The sequence below is a fragment of the Sturnus vulgaris genome, chromosome 1 (assembly GCF_052056855.1).
Source record: "Sturnus vulgaris isolate bStuVul1 chromosome 1, bStuVul1.hap1, whole genome shotgun sequence".
NCBI lineage: Eukaryota > Metazoa > Chordata > Aves > Passeriformes > Sturnidae > Sturnus > Sturnus vulgaris.
Window position 1 is genome coordinate 75439100 of NC_142243.1, and position 19308 is coordinate 75458407.

The 19308-nt window shown below is 38.4% G+C and overlaps 1 protein-coding gene across 4 annotated transcripts in view; it reads right to left on the reverse strand.

Annotated features, from left to right (window-relative positions):
* The window catches only part of ZCCHC2 (zinc finger CCHC-type containing 2), a 43501-nt gene that overhangs the window by 20260 nt on the left and 3933 nt on the right, over positions 1–19308 (reverse strand). For all 4 annotated transcript variants that reach the window (XM_014872426.2, XM_088170415.1, XM_088170408.1 and 1 more), the window contains exons 2-4: positions 8789–8900; positions 5415–5491; positions 3146–3217 (exon numbers count right to left, since the gene is read on the reverse strand). In XM_014872426.2, coding sequence (XP_014727912.2) covers positions 3146–3217; positions 5415–5491; positions 8789–8900 — 261 coding nt within the window. The remainder of the gene's footprint in view (positions 1–3145; positions 3218–5414; positions 5492–8788; positions 8901–19308) is intronic.

Sequence of the window (19308 nt, forward strand, 5' to 3'; positions counted from 1 at the left end):
ACTAAGGGTCTTTATACTTTTTGGTATCAACAAGAAACTCAATTGTTCCAGTTTGAGTGATGTATTTTACAGAACAAAGGTACAACAAATCAACGTCATCTAGTTTTGCAAGAGAAACACTTTGCTGTAAATCCTCACAGCGAATCCAGGCATAAAACTGCTTAAAGCTCTATTTGAAAGAATTACATTTAGAAATCTACCAATACTATGGTCTTTTTTAGGATAGCTTACAGACTTTTTTTTTCCATTTCTTTCTTTAAATCTTTCACACATAGAAATTAGTTCTGAAAATAACATGAAAAAAATAACCAGGCATGACTGAATGCACTGGACTTACTATCAACACTTAGCAAGATTAAACTATTTTAAACAACAGGAGTAGAAAGGAAACCATTTCAGTTATTTAATATACTAGACTTCAGCAGGCAACACAGATTAATCAATAGCAAGTCCCTCCCCAGTTGCTATTAACACTGAAACTTCTTATCAAAATTCATTATAACTTTTGAATGTCAATACTAAAAACTGAGGTCTTCTGATGCTCTAGTTGAGAAGGTAAAATTCTTGCTACTAAATAGTATGTCCGTTTTAAATAAAGAATATTCCCCAGAGCAAATCTTTTTTCACCTTGACAACTTCCAAATATTGTACTTAAGTACATCAAAGCTGATCAAATTTTTTCATCTACATTTAAAAAAATTATTTTAACATGGGGCAATTAAGAGTAAACTGCCACAGAAAAATGCTTTTTTTTAAACTAAAGTCCAAAGCTATTGTTAATATGGTTAACATCTGCCACCAGTTATGATCAACAGCACTAATTAATTTACACTAGAGCAGCATCTTCCTCCTGTATATCTAAAATACACCTGACCCAGAGTGCCACCTAGATATTGCATCCTGCTACTGGAACAACAGCCCAGGACTCAGTAATCCTTTCACTGAATTAAGTGCTACTAACAGAGGGATGCTGTGTCTGATGCAGATAATTGCTTCGTAACATACATAAGAGGAACTACTGGAATCCAGACAGACAGGTGCTGTTAGTATTGTTAGTACAGTGCTATAGTACCTGAAATGTCTTAGACAGAAAACCATTAAGGGCTGAAAGCAGCTGTTCTTAACAGACCCTTTTGCTTTAATATGAGGAACTCTGAAGAATTAGTCAGTGTTAGCCAAAAGGTACCAGAAAGTTACTGCAGAAGTGTGGGAATGAGCAAATCTCATATCCTAGTATTTTGTATGCAGATTTGTCTCTGGAAACAGTTAACTTCTGGTCTTTAAAACTTCCATTAAAAGGAATGCATTTCCTTCTGTAGTTAAAGATTCAGTTACACAAACCCAAGATTAGGTTCTTAGCTTAAGGTAATGGGATAGCTTTGTTACTTACAAGCTTATTAGTTCTTCCACATACGTGGGTAGTTGCCTATTTGCAAAGAATTTTTCATGCTTATCACCTAAAAGAAGCCAGTCTTCAATACAAAGCATCCAATTTATGCCATTTACTACCTTAGTTTTCCCACCAATGCTTCTATTCTGAAACAATTTTTACCATTATCTTATTTCTATCACATGCAGCATTGGAAATATTCTATCAAATATTTTGACCATTCTTTTCTGTCCCAAGGAAACTGAGCATTTAACAATGTCATGTAGATTGGAACAAGAACAACAAAAAGCCAAAATGCAAGGGCATGTAAAGTGGACATTTATACTTTATGTTTTATAAAGCAAGGTGAGTTCTATCCTGATTTATTTAACAATTCTCTCTTACTTCTATACTTACGCCTACCAAACCAACACAAACCAAATATATTTTTCAGCTGTGCACATTTTCCACAGAACACCTCAGGAAGCTCATAGCAGCTTGTGGTTGTCTTCCTCTTGTTCTGCCATCTCCTAGGCACTGCTTGAGCAGTCAAGACAGCACTTGGAACACTCTACATCAGACAAACAGCACAATCCTTCAACACTCTGGATCATGTCTGTTTTCCTGGCTCCTCCAGGAAGCAAGTAGGTTCTAGGAGGTCCATTACAGACATTGCTGTTTGTCTTACACAAGTGAGAAAACAGGTGGCATGCATATGAATGCTCATCCCAGAGCTGCACAGGACCCGGTATGAAATGCTATTTTTAGGGTTCTTTTCAGCTGCAGATGCATGTACCACGCTGTGGGATAACCCTCTTGCAACCAGACATGCCATCCATAATTCAAATCCTCACAAATCAAGCTTTGAGAACTCTTAGAACCAGATATTCAGCCAGATTAAAGCAGTTGTGAATATTCACTGCATCATTTTTGGAATACCGGAAAACAATGTTGATAATTTAAACAGCGACCAAGACAACGACCTTTGTACAGTGACTGGCTTTCCGCTCACAATTAACACTGCAGTTAAGAACACCAGATGCCATCAAAACATATCCAAAACAGTAATGTCTCATTACTGCCCTGAAGAGTTTAAATATAGAATAATTTCCCCGAATAGGTGGAACCCAAAATATTAGACACTGGCAATGAACACACAGTTCAAGGTCATCACACTGATGGGGTCTGCACATGACCTAAGCACAGAAATGTATTCTCTGCTTGGTGTGGGGGGAAAACAACTGAGAGAACTTTTAGTTTTTTAAACACAAACACACATGCATATACAGTTGCTAGACTTTCCTCAAGTTGAACTCCTTGTGATGATGAATTGGCCTGCCTTTGTTCTACTGAAGAACACAACAGTTAGATTAAAAACTATTATGGCTGTGTCTCACTAATTAAACATAAAAAAATATATTCTTTAATGTCTTTCTAACAGGAACACAAGCAAACAACCAGTGGTTGTACCTATATATGAGCTCTGTGGGGAATATTAAAAACTCATCTGGTAGTTCAATTAAAACTCTAAGCACCATTTTGGATGAGACAATTGCCTCCTGGAAAACTCCCCAAACATTCTGCAGGGCTACTTTTTCTGTCAAGATCCTTCATTCCAAGATACATTATTAAATGGTTAATACAATTGTGAAGTACAAAAATCTGCTAGCATGCTTTTATTTATATCATTTCATCCCCGAAATTGCAGCTCTCTTAGACTATTTCTGAAGTTATAAACCTGATCTGTAAACACTACTTTCGTATCTGTATACATACTTTTAGCAGGAATTCCTGAAGCTCCTGATGTGTTTTTGTTACACATGTTACTGAAAAATCGGACCAGGTAACCTAGAATGAAGGAAAAAAGAATGAGGAATTTTTCTTTTTCCAAATTTCATAGCAATTAGCTTGTCAGAACAATTCCATAAATTTGGCAATCTCAGAGTTAACACTCACAATTAAGCAAACACCAGGCAAAGCAGGGATAAGGCTGTACTTTTTCAAAGACATACTAATTCTGAGTGTGTATTTTAGGATCACCTTCATGTTATTTGTGGCTAAAGGGAGCATGGACATATTCAAGGAAATACAATGAAGTCCCTGAAGATTACTGACTCAGAAAGAAGCCAAGCAGAAGGCTCTGTAATTATGGGATTTGTATCAAACAGAAATAATTAACCACAAAATACAGGTACCAGAGAAAAGGACTGTAGGTCAGATATATCGGATTGAACTCTCATCATTACCAGGAGTCAAAATGAAACAAAAAAAACTACCCCTGTTTGTATTACCCATAAAATAATTTTATCTGCCTCAGACTCAAATCTTACACAGTCACATAGAAGCTGTTTTAGGCTACAAGTCATAAAAAGTACTGCAAATTACTAAAGAAGGTACTCGGGAACCAGACAACATTTTGTCATATGCCTGTATAAAATTTCAGAAGCTTATTGTTCTCACATGACATGCAAGTAGTAAAACAGCACCTTCACATGCATGTTTTGAGTAAAAAATAAGTAAGCTTGGTTAGGTAAGTGCTGCCCAGCTTTAAGCCTACTTCTGGGCCAAAGATTCCAATTATTTACATGGGAAAATTCAGGGTAATGGGAGTGGACATGACAATTATAAACATTCATTTACTCTCAAGGGTTGATAATGTCGATCACCAACTGCCTTCAGCTTAGTCCCCAGAAATGCCAACTACCCTCGGTGCCTTCAGCTGGGAAGCCATGACTGCAATTGCTGTTACAACCTTAATAAAGCAGTGTCTGGGCAAGCACAAAATTATCTACAGTGAAGAGCACAGTATATACCTGCACAGATAAGGAAAGGAAACTCTTTCCTAAAAGAACTGAGGTGGAGTTTCAAGATTACTGAAGTACTTGCCAGAATATCTCTGTATTCTCCCTTTAACAAAGAAATTCAAAACTACTGTCAAATCTGTCTACATGCTGAATCTTTAGAATAGTTTTTTTACTTTAAATATTGACAATCCATATAGGCATTCTGTACAAACTTTTCCCATCTCCTACTGCATTTTACTTTGTACTAACTTTACAGACTATTTGGAAAAAAACCCAAAACCCTATGAAGTGGTTGAAATATTTGGCCAGGTTAACCTTAAAGACTTTGAAGGCTACATTCCACATACTACTGTCCTCAACAAAAGTGTGCATCCATTTAGAGAATACAATATCACAGAATACAATACCAAACTCTGGGATCAACACATCAACTTTCAGCTCAAAATTATTTTTTTTAAGTTTGCTTCTTCAAAGACCTCCTGTAACCCATGTTAAATGACCAGTTAGAACACTTGATGTAAACCATTCTTTTTTTGGGTGAAAAAGGGGAACATTTAACTTTATCTTCAAATTTGGTATACTACCAGATTCACATCAATTGGCACAATGACTCAGAGTGTTAGTCAGCCCTTGCTAAGAAAATTACTACTTTGATTCAATTAGAACATCACCACCAACAGCCTTAGCAACTATTATTTAATACATGCTGCCCTTAGTTACTACAACTACTATAGATGAAGACTATACTAGGCAGACCTTCCAGTTTGTGGCCATCTTCCAGCTTGTTTTGCCTTAAGAAACAAAGTCCAAAACAAAGGAACCAACCTCCAGTTTTCTCAAAAAGCACAGGATCCACCCTCATATGGTAAACACTGAGAAACAAGATCCAAGATAACCATATGACTCCAAGCATTCTGCTGCAGACACAACAACTGTGCTCCTGTGCCACTTGAGCAAACAACTGACCAGTTTTAGAATTCTTATGAATTAGCAAAAGCCAATTTTCCTAAAATGATGTCACACACCCAGCTGTGGCTGATGTTTTACACCTTCCCACCTTATGCCCTCATACTTTATGCCCACAATTACATGAAACACCTGCTTTGCACACATAATTCAAAAGAATTATAGGATAATCCAAAGAATCTCAAAATTGTCTCCTGTGCAGGTTTTTGAAACGAGTTGTATGTATTTGCAGTACATAGACAATACTTTTAACATTCTGGAGGTTATTTGCTTACTTTGAATGTGTACTCCAAATGTTTGTCAGCCCTTTTTCTTGATACGTCTTTCAGGGTTATCTTCTCAATGTGTACAGCTGAAAGAAAAACACCTTATTGTGCACTCCAAAACTGACAGTTTGCAAACCATTCCCTACTTTCCCAGGCACTCTGAGCATGCCTGTAGGCTAAATCCTGATGCACAAAGCACCACTCTTTCTTAGGAGATGTTTTATTGCAACAAACTGTCAGAAGTAGGTAGAATCTCGCTATTGCCAAGTATTTCTCTGGCCAAATGACAACCTCTTCAGTGCACATTATGGGAATCTGTGCATTACCCAAGAGCTTATTTGGACCAAATGTCACATAACAACAACAATATAACCACTATAAGTGAAAAGACAATAAAAGGAAGTTAAATCGTATCTTTACTCCAAGAAGTAACAAGTGCTGATAACAACTAGACAGTGTCTTCTACCACCAAGGTGTCAGAAACATCAAGGAGTAAATGAGGGGAAACTAAGGCCAAATAACCACATATCTGAAGGGTACTTAGGTGAAAAAAAATAGTTAGGGAAGGGCTGAAGGAGACAGAAATGAGTGTCAGCAAACAGCAAACAAAGAGAAGCAGCAAAAAAATAAACAATTGTACTGTAAAGAGTGTCATTGAACTGAACTCAGAAGGAAGAAAGGCACTGCAAGTACTTGCTACTTTAACATTTCTTCCCCACAACCTACTGTATGCATCAATAGGAGAGTTCTGGCTGTGACCTGGCAAACAGCAGTTCCATATGGCTTTCAGGAACTGGAGATTTTCTTGAGGGCACACAGCATTGTTCAGGTAATACTCCATATAAAAAACCTTATGTAGCTAAGATGAGATTTTCACTTTTGCAGCTATGATGGCCTAAAAATTCAACAGAATTTTATTCCAGAGAAAACGTGAACGCATCTTTACATGTAAAAAAAAAAGTTTAAAAGAAGCTCGACCCACCCTACATCATCAATGCTTCCTTTCAATGCTTTAGAAGCTCTTTCTTTATTCAGAAGGAGGTGGGTGGTGTTAACAGTTAATGTTTTCCTTTCAATTTTTAACCACATGTTTACATGGGATATACTGGGAACTACTCATAACAACAGTATTTTTTTCTAAAAAAAAAAAAAAAATAAACCTCCTCCAATTATATGTTACAAAACTTATTAATGGATATTAGCTAATTACCATCTAATATAACATAAATGTTTTTAAATTATTTTTGTTACAGTTACAATTCAAGTCTCATCCCCATCAAACATGCCCTTTTCCAATTTCCACTAAGGAACAATAAGCCAGCAAATAAGCCTAGTGATAGTGCTACAGCTTCCAATATTCTTAGTAGAGAGACAAATACTGAGTGTGCTGGTGTACACCGGCTGTAAATCTCTAGCTGGGAATTAGGAAGATAGACAAGCACTTCATTTTTACCAGGTAATGAAGATGTATTATTGCAAAGGAAAGAAATCTGAGATGAGCTAAGGATGCCAGACAATGTCAGTATTTTATGAAAAGACGACTGTTTAATGATCTTAATTTCTACCTGTCTAGTATAGATTAAAGTGCTGTTAGAAGGAGCATGGCACAACAAAAGTTTGGTGCAGTAAAATTTCTTAATAGCTAACATTCAAATTGATACTGGAATTCATATTCATAAGTTAATAAAAAGTTGATTCCCATGACTGCAACTGAGAATAGTGGTTTAAATTGCATTCCACTACATGCATACATTTAGCATACACAATTAGGAAACTAAGACGATTAACATTCACAGACAAGCTTTTTTTCCCTAATGAGATTGTGCTTATTTTAAACTAGTGAGTGTTCTCAATGCTAAAAATTTGTCTTCAGGTACAAAAAAAGTTTATTTCACAATGGAGTACTTTGAACTTCCTTAACTTCTTTCTGCTGCATGCTTCATTGTAACACATGATACAACAGGTAATTACACTGTTCTTGCTGCACAGCTTTAGTTCTACAGTTTCAACAGACTCCTTTATAATTCTGCCTCCACTATAACGTTTTAAATATTCTAAATGGCTAGACCAGAAGAAAAGTTTGAATACACAAGTCAATGAGATGTGTTACATCTCTACATCTATTCTGAATACAGCACATGCATCCAGGATGATTAAGCAATGCATGTATACATGACACTGTTTCCATTCTAAGTCAAGATTTTAAAAATTCATATTCATCACAGCTGAGAATATAATCCAGGTTTTACTATCAGTGGTATTTCTAACCCAGTAAGGCGATTTCTGTAGCAGGGAGTCTGTACCACATAACTGTGTAGCAAATATCAAAAGGTTATTCTGATCCTTCAATGTGGTTTCTCACTGTGATAATAAAATGCGGAAAAATATTTAAGCTCTTTGCTAGATTAAATTATTCAACTTTTATATGCTTTTGTTACTTAATTTGAGAGTGTAACTAAAGAGATTCTCCATTTTAGGTTTCTAATTCATGAATACAAACACTTTGAACTCCATAAAAGGATTTGAAACAGGTTTGCTGTCTGTAATCTGCCATAATCTCTGTGGTTTTTTTTCCCCAAGAAGTCAAAAACTCTCAAATTGCCTGCCTTCAAAGTGCAGTTAAGTGTCCACACTAGAAACAAAAGGACGTTTATGAGAACAAAATGAACAGCAACCATTTTTCCATATTGCTGGCTCCTCGCTATCTGCAGACTATCTGTTGACTAATTTTGAGTGGACAAGTGACTTGCTAATCCTCTTGAAGAATAAAGGGTGAGAATAAATCTGCTTTCAATAATGCTCATTTCTTTAAAGAGGAGAAATTGTGCTGGCAATTGCGTATCAGAGTTTTGTTTATGCTCAGAAGCCTTGTTCTTATTCTCCCCAACAGAGCCAAAACACTGACTTCTATGAAGCCTTCCACTTCTCCAAACTGCCATTTCTATGAAACCTGCTAATATGTGCTTTTATATGTTGTTTTTTTTAACTTCATCAAATACAACTGAATCAAGCTGCAAAATCTATTGATTGCTTCCCAGTATTTTTGTGCTTAGTTTTGCTTAAAAAAACTGAATACTGTTAATACAATTGCATTAAATGCTCGTTTTCTTCCAAATCCTACCCCTTTTTTCAGTGGGAAGCCCATTTGCAGCTAATTTTCATGCATGCATTTACTAGCAGTTAGAAGCTAACACAAATGGCAACTTGTTATAATAAAGAAAAGACCAAGTAGGCAGCAGAGAAATTATTTTACTTACCAACCATTGCAGCTTCTTGTTCAGATGAATAGGAAGAGAGATACAAGAGGTCTACAGCTCCAAGTAGAGTTTAATGTTCAGGTATACCCTTACAGCCTTCCTCAAAAAGAAGCTCAGACAACATACCTTCTCGCTGAGGTCTATGGGAAGCCATCGGGAGTCCATCATGAGGTGCTGTGGCTCGTTCTAGCAAACTGGTCTCATTACTTGACATGCAGTCACCATGGGAAAAGTCATTCTAAATTGAGAAAGACAAAAAAAGAAATGTCTTAGTAGAAGGTCTGTTACTTAAGCTTGTTCTAAACAGCAAGTATTACAAAAAAGTCCACAAACCCTTTATCTGTTATTCCACAGGAAAAAAACCTGAAGCTTTTGTCAGTGGCAAAAAAGTGGTCACTAGCCATTTCGGTTCTTACTTTATGTGTTTGTCAAATGTCACCTATAACCTCCAATGTTTCACTCACCTTATTTTAAAAATAGAATAGGGTAGGGAAGTGTCTCTCAAGCTGGACAATTCAAGACCATTAAGCTCAGAACTTCAGTTATAATTTACTATTTGTATGAACTCTCTCAAGTACTAATGTGTCAAGTCATCTACTCACTACATTCTAAATATATTCTCCTCAATTATATGCATGCCCTGTACCTTCAGCCTGCCATCTCTTCTATACAGGCAATCAGGACAGCCTATGAGGACATGTGGTCCATGTGGTCCATGCAGCTCTAACCAACTAAATCCATGCATCTCTTACCAACTAAACATTCAGAACACAAGCAGCTGGCACCAACACCCTCACTTTCATAGAGAAAAGGGCAGACCGAAAGCTCATCTCCCCCCAAATTTACATGTAGACTTCAAAATTATATACCAAACGTATTACTGGTTTAATGCAGGGCACAAGAAGGGGCACAACAAGAAATCATAGGAGATAGATAACATGGACATATAAGCAAGAGAAGACTCTAGGCTAAAAGTGATAAATAAGAAAAAAGTATTAGAAGAGCATGGACCACAAGTGGTTTCCCTAGAGTAACAAGAGCCCATACAAGTTTTTCTAAATTAAGATGAAACATTAATGTATCAATTTACACATTCTTCAATGACCAGGTCTTGCTAAAACAAAAGAAAGCAAACAAACAAACTGATCAACCAAGCTATAAATCAGGAATATTTTAAACACCCAGTGACATTAAATGCAGCTGCTTAATTCCATGTTCAAGAAACAACACATTGCCTTAAAAAGGTACATCCATGAAGAACTAGGAAATACAGGAAGTTAGTATCAAGTTTTTGGATTAATTTGTTTTAAGTAAAGCACCTTTGTTTATCTGTAACAAGTAGTATAACATTTGAGCTGATTAAATAGCAAGTTTAGGAAAACTGAATGCATCATAAATACTGAGAAATTGGCATGAAAACTAGATTTTTTCATTCAGGGTGAAGAACACTGAAAGACCTTGTTGGTAGATGGGTAGAGAAAAAATATAAATCTCTAGAGACCACTCTTTATATTTAAATGCAGGAAATGTAATAAGAAGTGCCAGAATACATGTGGTTTGTCGTGTTTTTTTAAGGACTTGCACAATGTGATCAGACAAATCAATAGCCAAGATTAGTCACTGTATTTGTTGAAGAGGACTCCCAAGACTGTCACAAGAGAAAGACCAGAATGAGGAAGCACAGAGATGGCAAAAGACATCTGAATCCCTGGTCAATTCTTCAACAAGCTTCCTGAGATGTGACAGATATATCAGCTACAGCTGGCTTCATCTTACTAAACCAGCTTTACTTCATCTACAGCACAAGCACAAACTGTGGCAACTCCTAGCTGTATATCCAGTATATGCAGACCCAGGAAGTGTCCAGGCACCAAGCCTGCCCTGGGCATGCTGGTAACCCAACTGTGATCAGTGACACAAACAGCAGCACAGCTAGCAAGTGCCTTTAGACTGTACTGCAGGACATTTCAGCTGTTTCATCAAATATTCAGTGTATGGTTTGCGCTCTGAGCTGAGCATCGGTAATTTCAGGTTTCAAAGCCATCATATTTAAAATACAAAACCTGCTTTGTTTCTTCAAGATAAAACTCACACCAATCCCCAACCAACAATCTCAGTGAACATCTAATAAATTATGAGTGCCATGTCAGATATGGAGTAAGAAAGGAAAACAGTTGTATGTCAATAAGACTGCAATTTTTAACAGCTTGAGCACATTTTCAAGTTTAGTTTATTAAAAAACAAACAAACAAACAAGCCAACACACAAACATACTCTGGAGAGAACCACTTCCAGAACTCTTTAAAAACCCACTGTTTCAGCAGACATTTCATAACAACTGTGGACAGAAAAAGTGGAAGTACTTTGGTTTGGTTAAGTGTTAACTCCTGATCTAAAAACAATCAAATTTGAAGTCAGACCTTCTTTTGCATTCAAATTCAGGGTATTTGTTTTGATTAATGGAAAACAAATTACAGTCTATTCTAAAAAAATAACTGCTAGTTAAAAAAAATCAATCTGTGAGCAGTTTTTAGGAGATATATAGAAATAGGATTTACTTCAAAAAAGTATTCTGTTCAGCTCACGACAAAGAAGCATTAAATATGGCTGCTACACCTTCTAATACTAGAAAATTGCTTTTTACAAAGTACATACATCATCTTTGTAAAAGCATTCAAGTACTTTTGTAGTGAATTATTCTAGAATGGTTATTTTTCTATCCATGGCAGCAGTCTATAACAGGCAAACTGCAACTGCATTTGAAGACCTTCTCTAAACTGCAAAATATTACATTTTTCAAACCTTATTTAAATAATTATATCGATGATTATAAAATAATTATAACTATAATACATTCATAATTTATTCACTTGAAGAATTCTTCACCTCCAAAGCTAACCAGTAATATGCACTGTGTGCATTCTGTGACTGCTGGCTTTCATAATAGCTAGTGCAATGCAGGAGGTAGACTGCGGGGAAATCCAGAGCAGTGACAGCTTTACCTTACAGCCTGCAAGGCTCCAGATCCTGTCTTACAGCTGCATTACAACTCTTCACTTTTGGTGTTACCCGCTGTGACAGCTCTACATCAAACTCACAAGTAACTGAAATACAGGTGTCACTGTCAAAGCAGACAACTCTAGGGTGTAAGTGACTGCAAAGTCTAGGCAGTCTAGGCCAAAAGAATATTAAGAGTGGCATCGTGTACTGCTACCTGGTGCCAGTCACACCAGGAACACAAGTACTTTAAAGCCTGGTACACTGCTGAGGAAGGTCATGCTGTACAGAACTAGCAGTGTTCATCCTTTCCTGCCAATGAATACAACATATTCTATGTTCACACGACACACGTGAGCATAAGGTTAACTCCTGCAGAAGCCTTTGTCACTGTGAGACTTCACTGCAGCTCACAGTGCTGCTGCTAATGATTAAAATATAGTGAAGCAGGCAATGTGGGTGGCCCCAAATCAGCTGCCAGATAATTTATTTGATAATCACATAAATTTTCATGATGGGCTGGAGGATTAACTACATTTCTCCTTGAAAGTAAAACCAGCTAAGAAAACACCCTAAAAATGATCTGCCCTTACAACTTAGACCAGAGTTTTGCATGAAACAGATCTGTCCTCATATGATTGAAAGCAAGTACTATGTTAAAAAAACCTTATCACTTGAGACGTTTCCAAGGATTGTATCATACAATCAGAGAATGTTCTGGGTTGGAAGTGACCTTTAAGATCACCTAGTTCCAACCCCTCTGCCATGGGCAGCGACACCTTCCACTAGACACGGTTGCTCAGAGCCCCAGGTCTTGGAACACCTCCTGGGATGAGGTATCCACAATTTCTCCAGACAACCTGTTCCAGTGCCTCACCTCCCTCATAGTAAAGAATGTTTTCCTAATATCTAGGATGTGGTTGGATTTCTAGCCTGCAAGCACACAATGCCAGGTCACATTGAGCTTCTCATCAAACCACACTCTCAAGATCTTCTCAGAGCTGCTCTGAATCCATTCTCTGCCAAGCCTGTACTTGTGCTTGGGATTGTCCCAAGCCACCAGCAGGATCTTGTACTTGGCCTAGTGCAACTTCATGAGATTCACAGATCTTCCTCTCTCAAGCCTGTCAAGATCCCTGTGGATCCTCCCCTCCAGTGAGACAGCTGCAAAACACAGCTTGTTGTCACTGGCAAACTTGCTGAGGGTGCCCTAGATCCCACTGTCCATGTCACTGACAAAGATGTTGAACAGCACAGGTCCCTGGACCAACACCAAGAAACTTGGGTTGTCACAGGCCTCTGCTTGGACCAGGGAGCCCTTGAAAACAATTTGTCAAGTACAACCATCCAGCCAATTTCCTTATCCACCAAGTGGTCCATCAGACAAATCCATGTCTCTCAGGTTTAAAGATAAGGCCATCACGTGAGACAGTGTCAAATGCTTTGCACAAGTCCAGGAAGATGACATCAGTCGCTCCTCCCTTATCTATCAACACTACCATCCTGATGCAGAAGGCCACCAAATTTTTCAGGCATGATCTGCTCTTAGCAAAGCCATATTTGCCACCAAATGCCTACTTATTTTCCATGTGCCCATGTGTCTTAGCATGGTTTCCAGGAAGATCTGTTTCATGATCTTGCCAGGCAGAGATGAGACTGACCAACTTCTAGTTCCCTGGGCCTTCTTTATTTCTCTTTTTTTAAAATTGAGCCTATGTTTCCCCTTTTCTGGTCAGTGAAAACTTCACTAGACTGCCATGACTTCTGAAATATGAAGGATAGAAGCTAAGACTTCAACTGTCAGTTCCCCCAGGACCCACAGATGCATCTCATTAGGTCCCAGTGTCTTGAGCACCTGCACATTCCTTACATTGTCTTGAACATGTTCTCCTACAGTTGGTGGCTCCTCATTCTCTCATATCCTGCCTTTGCTGCTGTGACTTCAATGGTGTGGGCTGGAGCGCTTAGTGAAGACCGAGGCAAAAAAAGTTATTGAGTATCTCAGCCTTCTCCATATCCCAAGTGACCAAATATGCCATTTGCTTTTGAAGAGGGCCCACAGTTTCTCGAGTCTTCCTTTCACCACCAATGTACCTCCAGAAGATTTTGTTGTTGCCACTGACATCCCTGGCTAGATTTAGTTCTACTGTGGCTTTAGCTTTCTTAACCCAGCTGCTCAAACAGCTTGTCCCTATTTCTCACAGGGTATCTGTCACTGCCTTCCATCCTTCGTAGGCTTCCTTTTCATGTTTGAGTTTGTCCAGAAACAACTTACTTATCCATACAGGCCTCCTAGTATTTTTGCCTGATTTCCTCTTCATTGGGATGCATCCCTAATGAGCTCAGAGGAGGTGATCCTGTAATATCAATCACTTTTCTGGGGCCCCTCTTTCCTCTGGGGCCTATTCCATGCCACTCTACCAATCAGCCTCCTGAAGAGGAGTCCAGGACTGTTTGTGTACCAAGGTCCAGGAGTGCTTGTCTGCAAAACGAGCACCAAATATTTGAAGTGGAGAGCCATCCTGCCGAGAAGGATGTTGCTCTATTGCCATGTGAGCTGAGCAGATTTCAGCTAGCTGACACATGACAGATGTCCAAATTCTGCCTTCTATCAATGTAGATAACTGATCAAACAATTTTATGCTGGCATTGCTTCGGCAATATGTAGTGAAATCTGTTACTGGATAGCCTACTAATCATCACAAGCAAGCAATTGATGCACGTAAGTCTTCTGATGCTTGCATTGCACTTTCATAAAAGTACTATTCATTCATCAGCTCTGATGAGCACTAACAAGGGAAACACTTGCAGCAGCTGGACAGCTTGATTAGTTCTACATGCCCAAATATGAAATATTATTTTTCTGCAAGACTACAGTAATGTGCTATGAGGGACAGCACTACTCAGGCTTGTAGGCTGTGCAGATGTAAACTGGTACAGCTTGTTCATTCATCTACAAGTGGGAACTGACAAACAAAGCCAGATGAAAGAAGGCATTTTGGAAAAACTCAAGGTCTAACTCATGATTTTGAGTTGTCAAATACAGCGGTCTAACTCATGATTTTGAGTTATCAAGTACAGCATCAGCATCTGCACCTTCAAGAAAATTGAGTGATGTCAGAATAATCATTAACAGATGTGGTGCCAATTACAAGACCAAAGCCATGATTTGCTTACAACAAACCTTGCAAGCTCCTATCCTCATTGCTTCACAGCTGTGATACACAGATGTGCCACTACATAGCTATGGTAGCATAAAGGTTCAATATCACCTCTCCAGAAGCAATGACTGGGTGAAACTGCCTGTTGTGTGATGCTGAACCCTCTCCTGACAACAACAGCAGATGAAGCCTTACTCAACACTCTGTGCAACTGTATCTGCACCCCACTACTGTGGGGTGTGGCTTGGATACAGTGATAGAACATTGTTGCCATATTAAAATAAAAATCCAGCATATGCATTTAACACTCACAAATGCAATCATATAGAGCAGCAATGCTTCAAAACCTGTTTAATGCTGACCACTGTTGATACAAGACTGTCTCCTAACCAAAAAAATCCAGTACAGTCTTGAACAAGCTGCTATGCAAATGCAAGATCACGACTGCAGACAAATGTCCAACAAACACTGCTGCTAAGCCATGCTCCAATCTGCAAGCTTTGAACTATGCAAAGGCACTATCCAATTGTTTTAAGATGCAGAGAAGCTGATTTTGTTCTACAAAGCTAGAGCAGAATCAGCCTCAGGATCTAGGACCACAAAGATGTACCAAATTCTCTCTTTTGGGCAAACCAACCAACAACTTAGATGTTTCCATGTTAACTTATCTTTTAACATGTAGACTCAACCTCCAGAACAATAGTGCTTATTCCACATAAAACCACAGCTGGAGAAATGGGCTGACAGGAATCTCAGAAAGTTCACCATGGGAAAGTGCAAAATCCTATGCCTGGGCAGGAATAACTACAGGCACCACACCCTCTGGGACCTAACAGATTATAGAGTAGCTTGGCAGAAAAATACCGATACGTATAAAAATGTGTGTGTGTGTGTGTGTGTGTGTGTGTGTGTGTGTGTGTGTGTTTGTGTGTGTGTGTGTATACACGTCTGAAGGGAGGGTGCAAAGGATGGAACCAGGCAGAGACTGAAACACAGGAGATTCCCTCTGGACATCTGGAAACACTTTTTCATTGTCGGGGTGACTGAGTACAGGTTGCCCAGAGAGGCTGTGGAGTCTATAGTCTCGAAGACACTCAAAAGTCATGTGGACATGGTCCTAGGGAATGAGCTGTAGGTGTCCCTGCTTAAGCAAGATGACCTCCAGAGGTCACAGCCAACCTTAGTCCCTTCATGGTTCTGTGACCAGACATAAAATCCCGTAATATGTGCAATAAAAGCCTGACTGGCTTTTACTGATACGGTTCAAATGGATTATGTGCAACTGCCCTATTAACTCATATCTAGTAAGCTGGACTGCATAGAGAGTATGCACAGGTGCCTAAAAGTACTTTAAAGCACATTTGTACAGTGAAACTATGTTAAGAGCTCGCCCATAAGAGGCAACAACAAAACACTATGATGGAGACAGAAACCTGACAAAATATCAGCTGATTCCGGGAGGAAAATGACACCATGTGACAGCTTCAGCAATCACATACCAACTACCTTACAGCACTACCAGATCATAACAATTTTGAGACAAAAGGCATACCAACCCTCTTACATCACATGAACAAATTCAGCCTGTGGCAATCACATCTGAAGTACTAGACACGGCAGCTACACCTATGATTTACAATGCTGAGGGAACAATGCACCTTGTGCTTGCTAGAAACACAGTGTGCTCTAAGTCTTACCTCCACCTAAGCTTCTAACAGGACCTGAAACACAGTTTCAGTCCAAGCTAGCTAGCCCACAACAAAGTAGAGAACTTGAAGCTAGCCAGCTCAAGCACCAGTTTAGGTGTTACTGTATCCCCATGTGGTTACTCATTCAACAGTGGCGCAACTTCAGTACTGCTGCTATTGTCAACTGAGTGAATAAAAATAAAATTACTTGAATGTAGCAGTTCAGACTAATACAAAAAATTATTGTCATAACAGTCTAGAGTGACAGGAAGATTTAAAAACACTTGCACCTGAAGAGTAGTTCACTGAAGTACCGTCAATACTGAGAAGGGACAATGCCTTCATTACTACCTTTAATTACGATCAGAGGGCAATATGTCATTTTGTCCAATTCTTAAACTCCAGCATAGTTTGAAAGTATTCTTTTATATACATCATCTCCAAAAACCAGAAAATCTCTGTCTTCTGGTAGTCTTGCTCCTAGACACCTCCCAAGATACTAAATTTTCTTTAGTTATTCAAAGTATTTTTACTTTCTTCTCCCAAAAAGACAAGATTAAGAGGCTTAGGAAAGGCAAGAAACTCACAAGGGAATGCAGTTTCTAGCTAGTTTTGGTCTCCAAGAGTACAAATCTTTAGACTTCAAGGATACTACAGAAATTCACCAACTCTTGAAGGAAAAGTAGGTATTTTGTTTTAATTACAGTAATGAAGAATCAGCTGTAGCATCTTCTAGGACAACTATGGTTAGAGATTGATAATGGCAAAAAGAAGGTGACACATTCAAGCATGCAGAATCCTACAGACTTCAGAGGTTTCACAGACACAGCCTTACTGCTGCTGTCTGCACCCTTTTCAAAAAGCCAAAAGTCCACTGCACTCAAAGCCCAGTGAGATCCTGCTACCTATAAATAAGTCAGCATTGGGCAACCCTGAAAACTGGACCACAGCTCAACTTCAGCAATCTAAGCACAAGCATTAGGAAGTCAGGGGTGTATTTTCAACATCCTCAGTACTCATTTACTATGCTGGAGAAAAAACTGTCAGGGACAACAGCGAGAGGCCAATTAACTCTGGTATAATGGGACTGGGAAAGGCTACGAACTTGTACTAACACCTCATATTTAGAATTAAACACCTAAAACAGCCTAAAGCAGTGAAAGCTTTTACTCTGCAATCTCCTGGAGCACCAGCATGCACATTTAGATAGAATTCATTCATTTTAAGCATTGTCTTTTATCTAGCTATGACTTCCTTTCCAGAAGACTTCCAGTAATGTTTCTGGAAATTCTTAACTCCTTTTTGGAGACAGAAAAATTCCTATTCAGAGACAAAGCTGTTAGGTTCTCTGAGGCAGCTGGAATACTTTTCATCTCAGTATGCAAAACTTGTAAAACATTTTTATTTCCCTGGAGTGCATCGCCATTTAAAAGATCTTTGCCAAGAGTAAAATGACATTTTTTATCTTTATGTCTCTTATTTAAACCCAACTCTGAAGATACACTCTTCCTTGTACTCAACACTATGACACTAAAAACAGTGCACTGCAGACAGAGCTCCTAGATTCTAAAATTAAATTCTACTACCTTATTCTTCTGCAAGTGACTGAAGATCAATTACAAAAGCTCTCTTCTGATTTGCACACAAAATATCCTGTAAATAGTAATGTACTAAGAAAAATACTCTGTAAATAGAAACTTCCCCTTTGTTTGTAAGTAGAGACTTTTTTCTGTGAAGAATCCTCCAGCCAGCTAATTATAATACTATTCAACAAACCATTATCTCCAGGAGATTGCTTATTTCAACAGAACCTTGGTTCTATTCCTGTCAAGTATGCCTGATTAAATGTTCCAGTGCCTAATGCAAGCCACATTTATTATGTTCGTTGATATTCAGAGTTCCTTCAGTATTTCAGGATTTTGATCCCAGACATCTGATGGGATGGAAAAAGATAAACAATAAAGTCACACCACTTTGATAATGATGCACTTATTAAACAAAAATAATCAATGTAAGAGTTAAGCTATGTGTTGTTACTTAAACCAATATACAGTGGTATCAACAGGATTTTTGCACATTAACGCTTCTTTTATTCAGCAGCGAGTGCTGCTGTTTTATTCTTATCCTTCCACTTTAGATTCAAAGTTGATATTCTGCAGCTTAACGCACCAATGACTTTTTTCCAAAAGATGTTATAAACCACACCTTAAATTAAGAATTTGAAAATAGTATCAAGTGTTTCTACTTTAAGTATAAAAACTCCCAAACCTTAATTCAGAACACTTCATTAGGAAACAAAATTCGTCAACTGTAAGGCGATCCTAGCTCTGCCCATCCCACTCCAACGGTCCTACCTCCCACAATTTTGAATTCCTCCATTTTGAGCTGAATTTGTTAAAAATGTATCACTAAGTAACGTTATAGTTTTCAAAATCATTGAAAAAGAGGGTAAAAGTAGCAACAATCTTACTAACCCTTTGCCATGAAGCAACTTTACTGTGAGCTGAGTTTTATCAGACAACACAGTCCCTAACCAGAAAACATAACCCAAATAATGGGGAAAAAAATTTACTTTATGTTCTAGTAAATCATCCACAAATTCTTTGCAGGTGAACCTCTCAAGCCTTGGCATTCACCAAAGCTAGGTGTTACAGCTCCTTGAAACCTCAAACCGAGCCATTTTGTTAGACACTTCACGTGCAATAGCACAGTCCTTTGCTCTAAAGAATTCCGAACCGACAAAGCACCTGATTCTACTCCAGCTCTAAACTCCCTCACGTTTGCAGGCTAACTTCACATC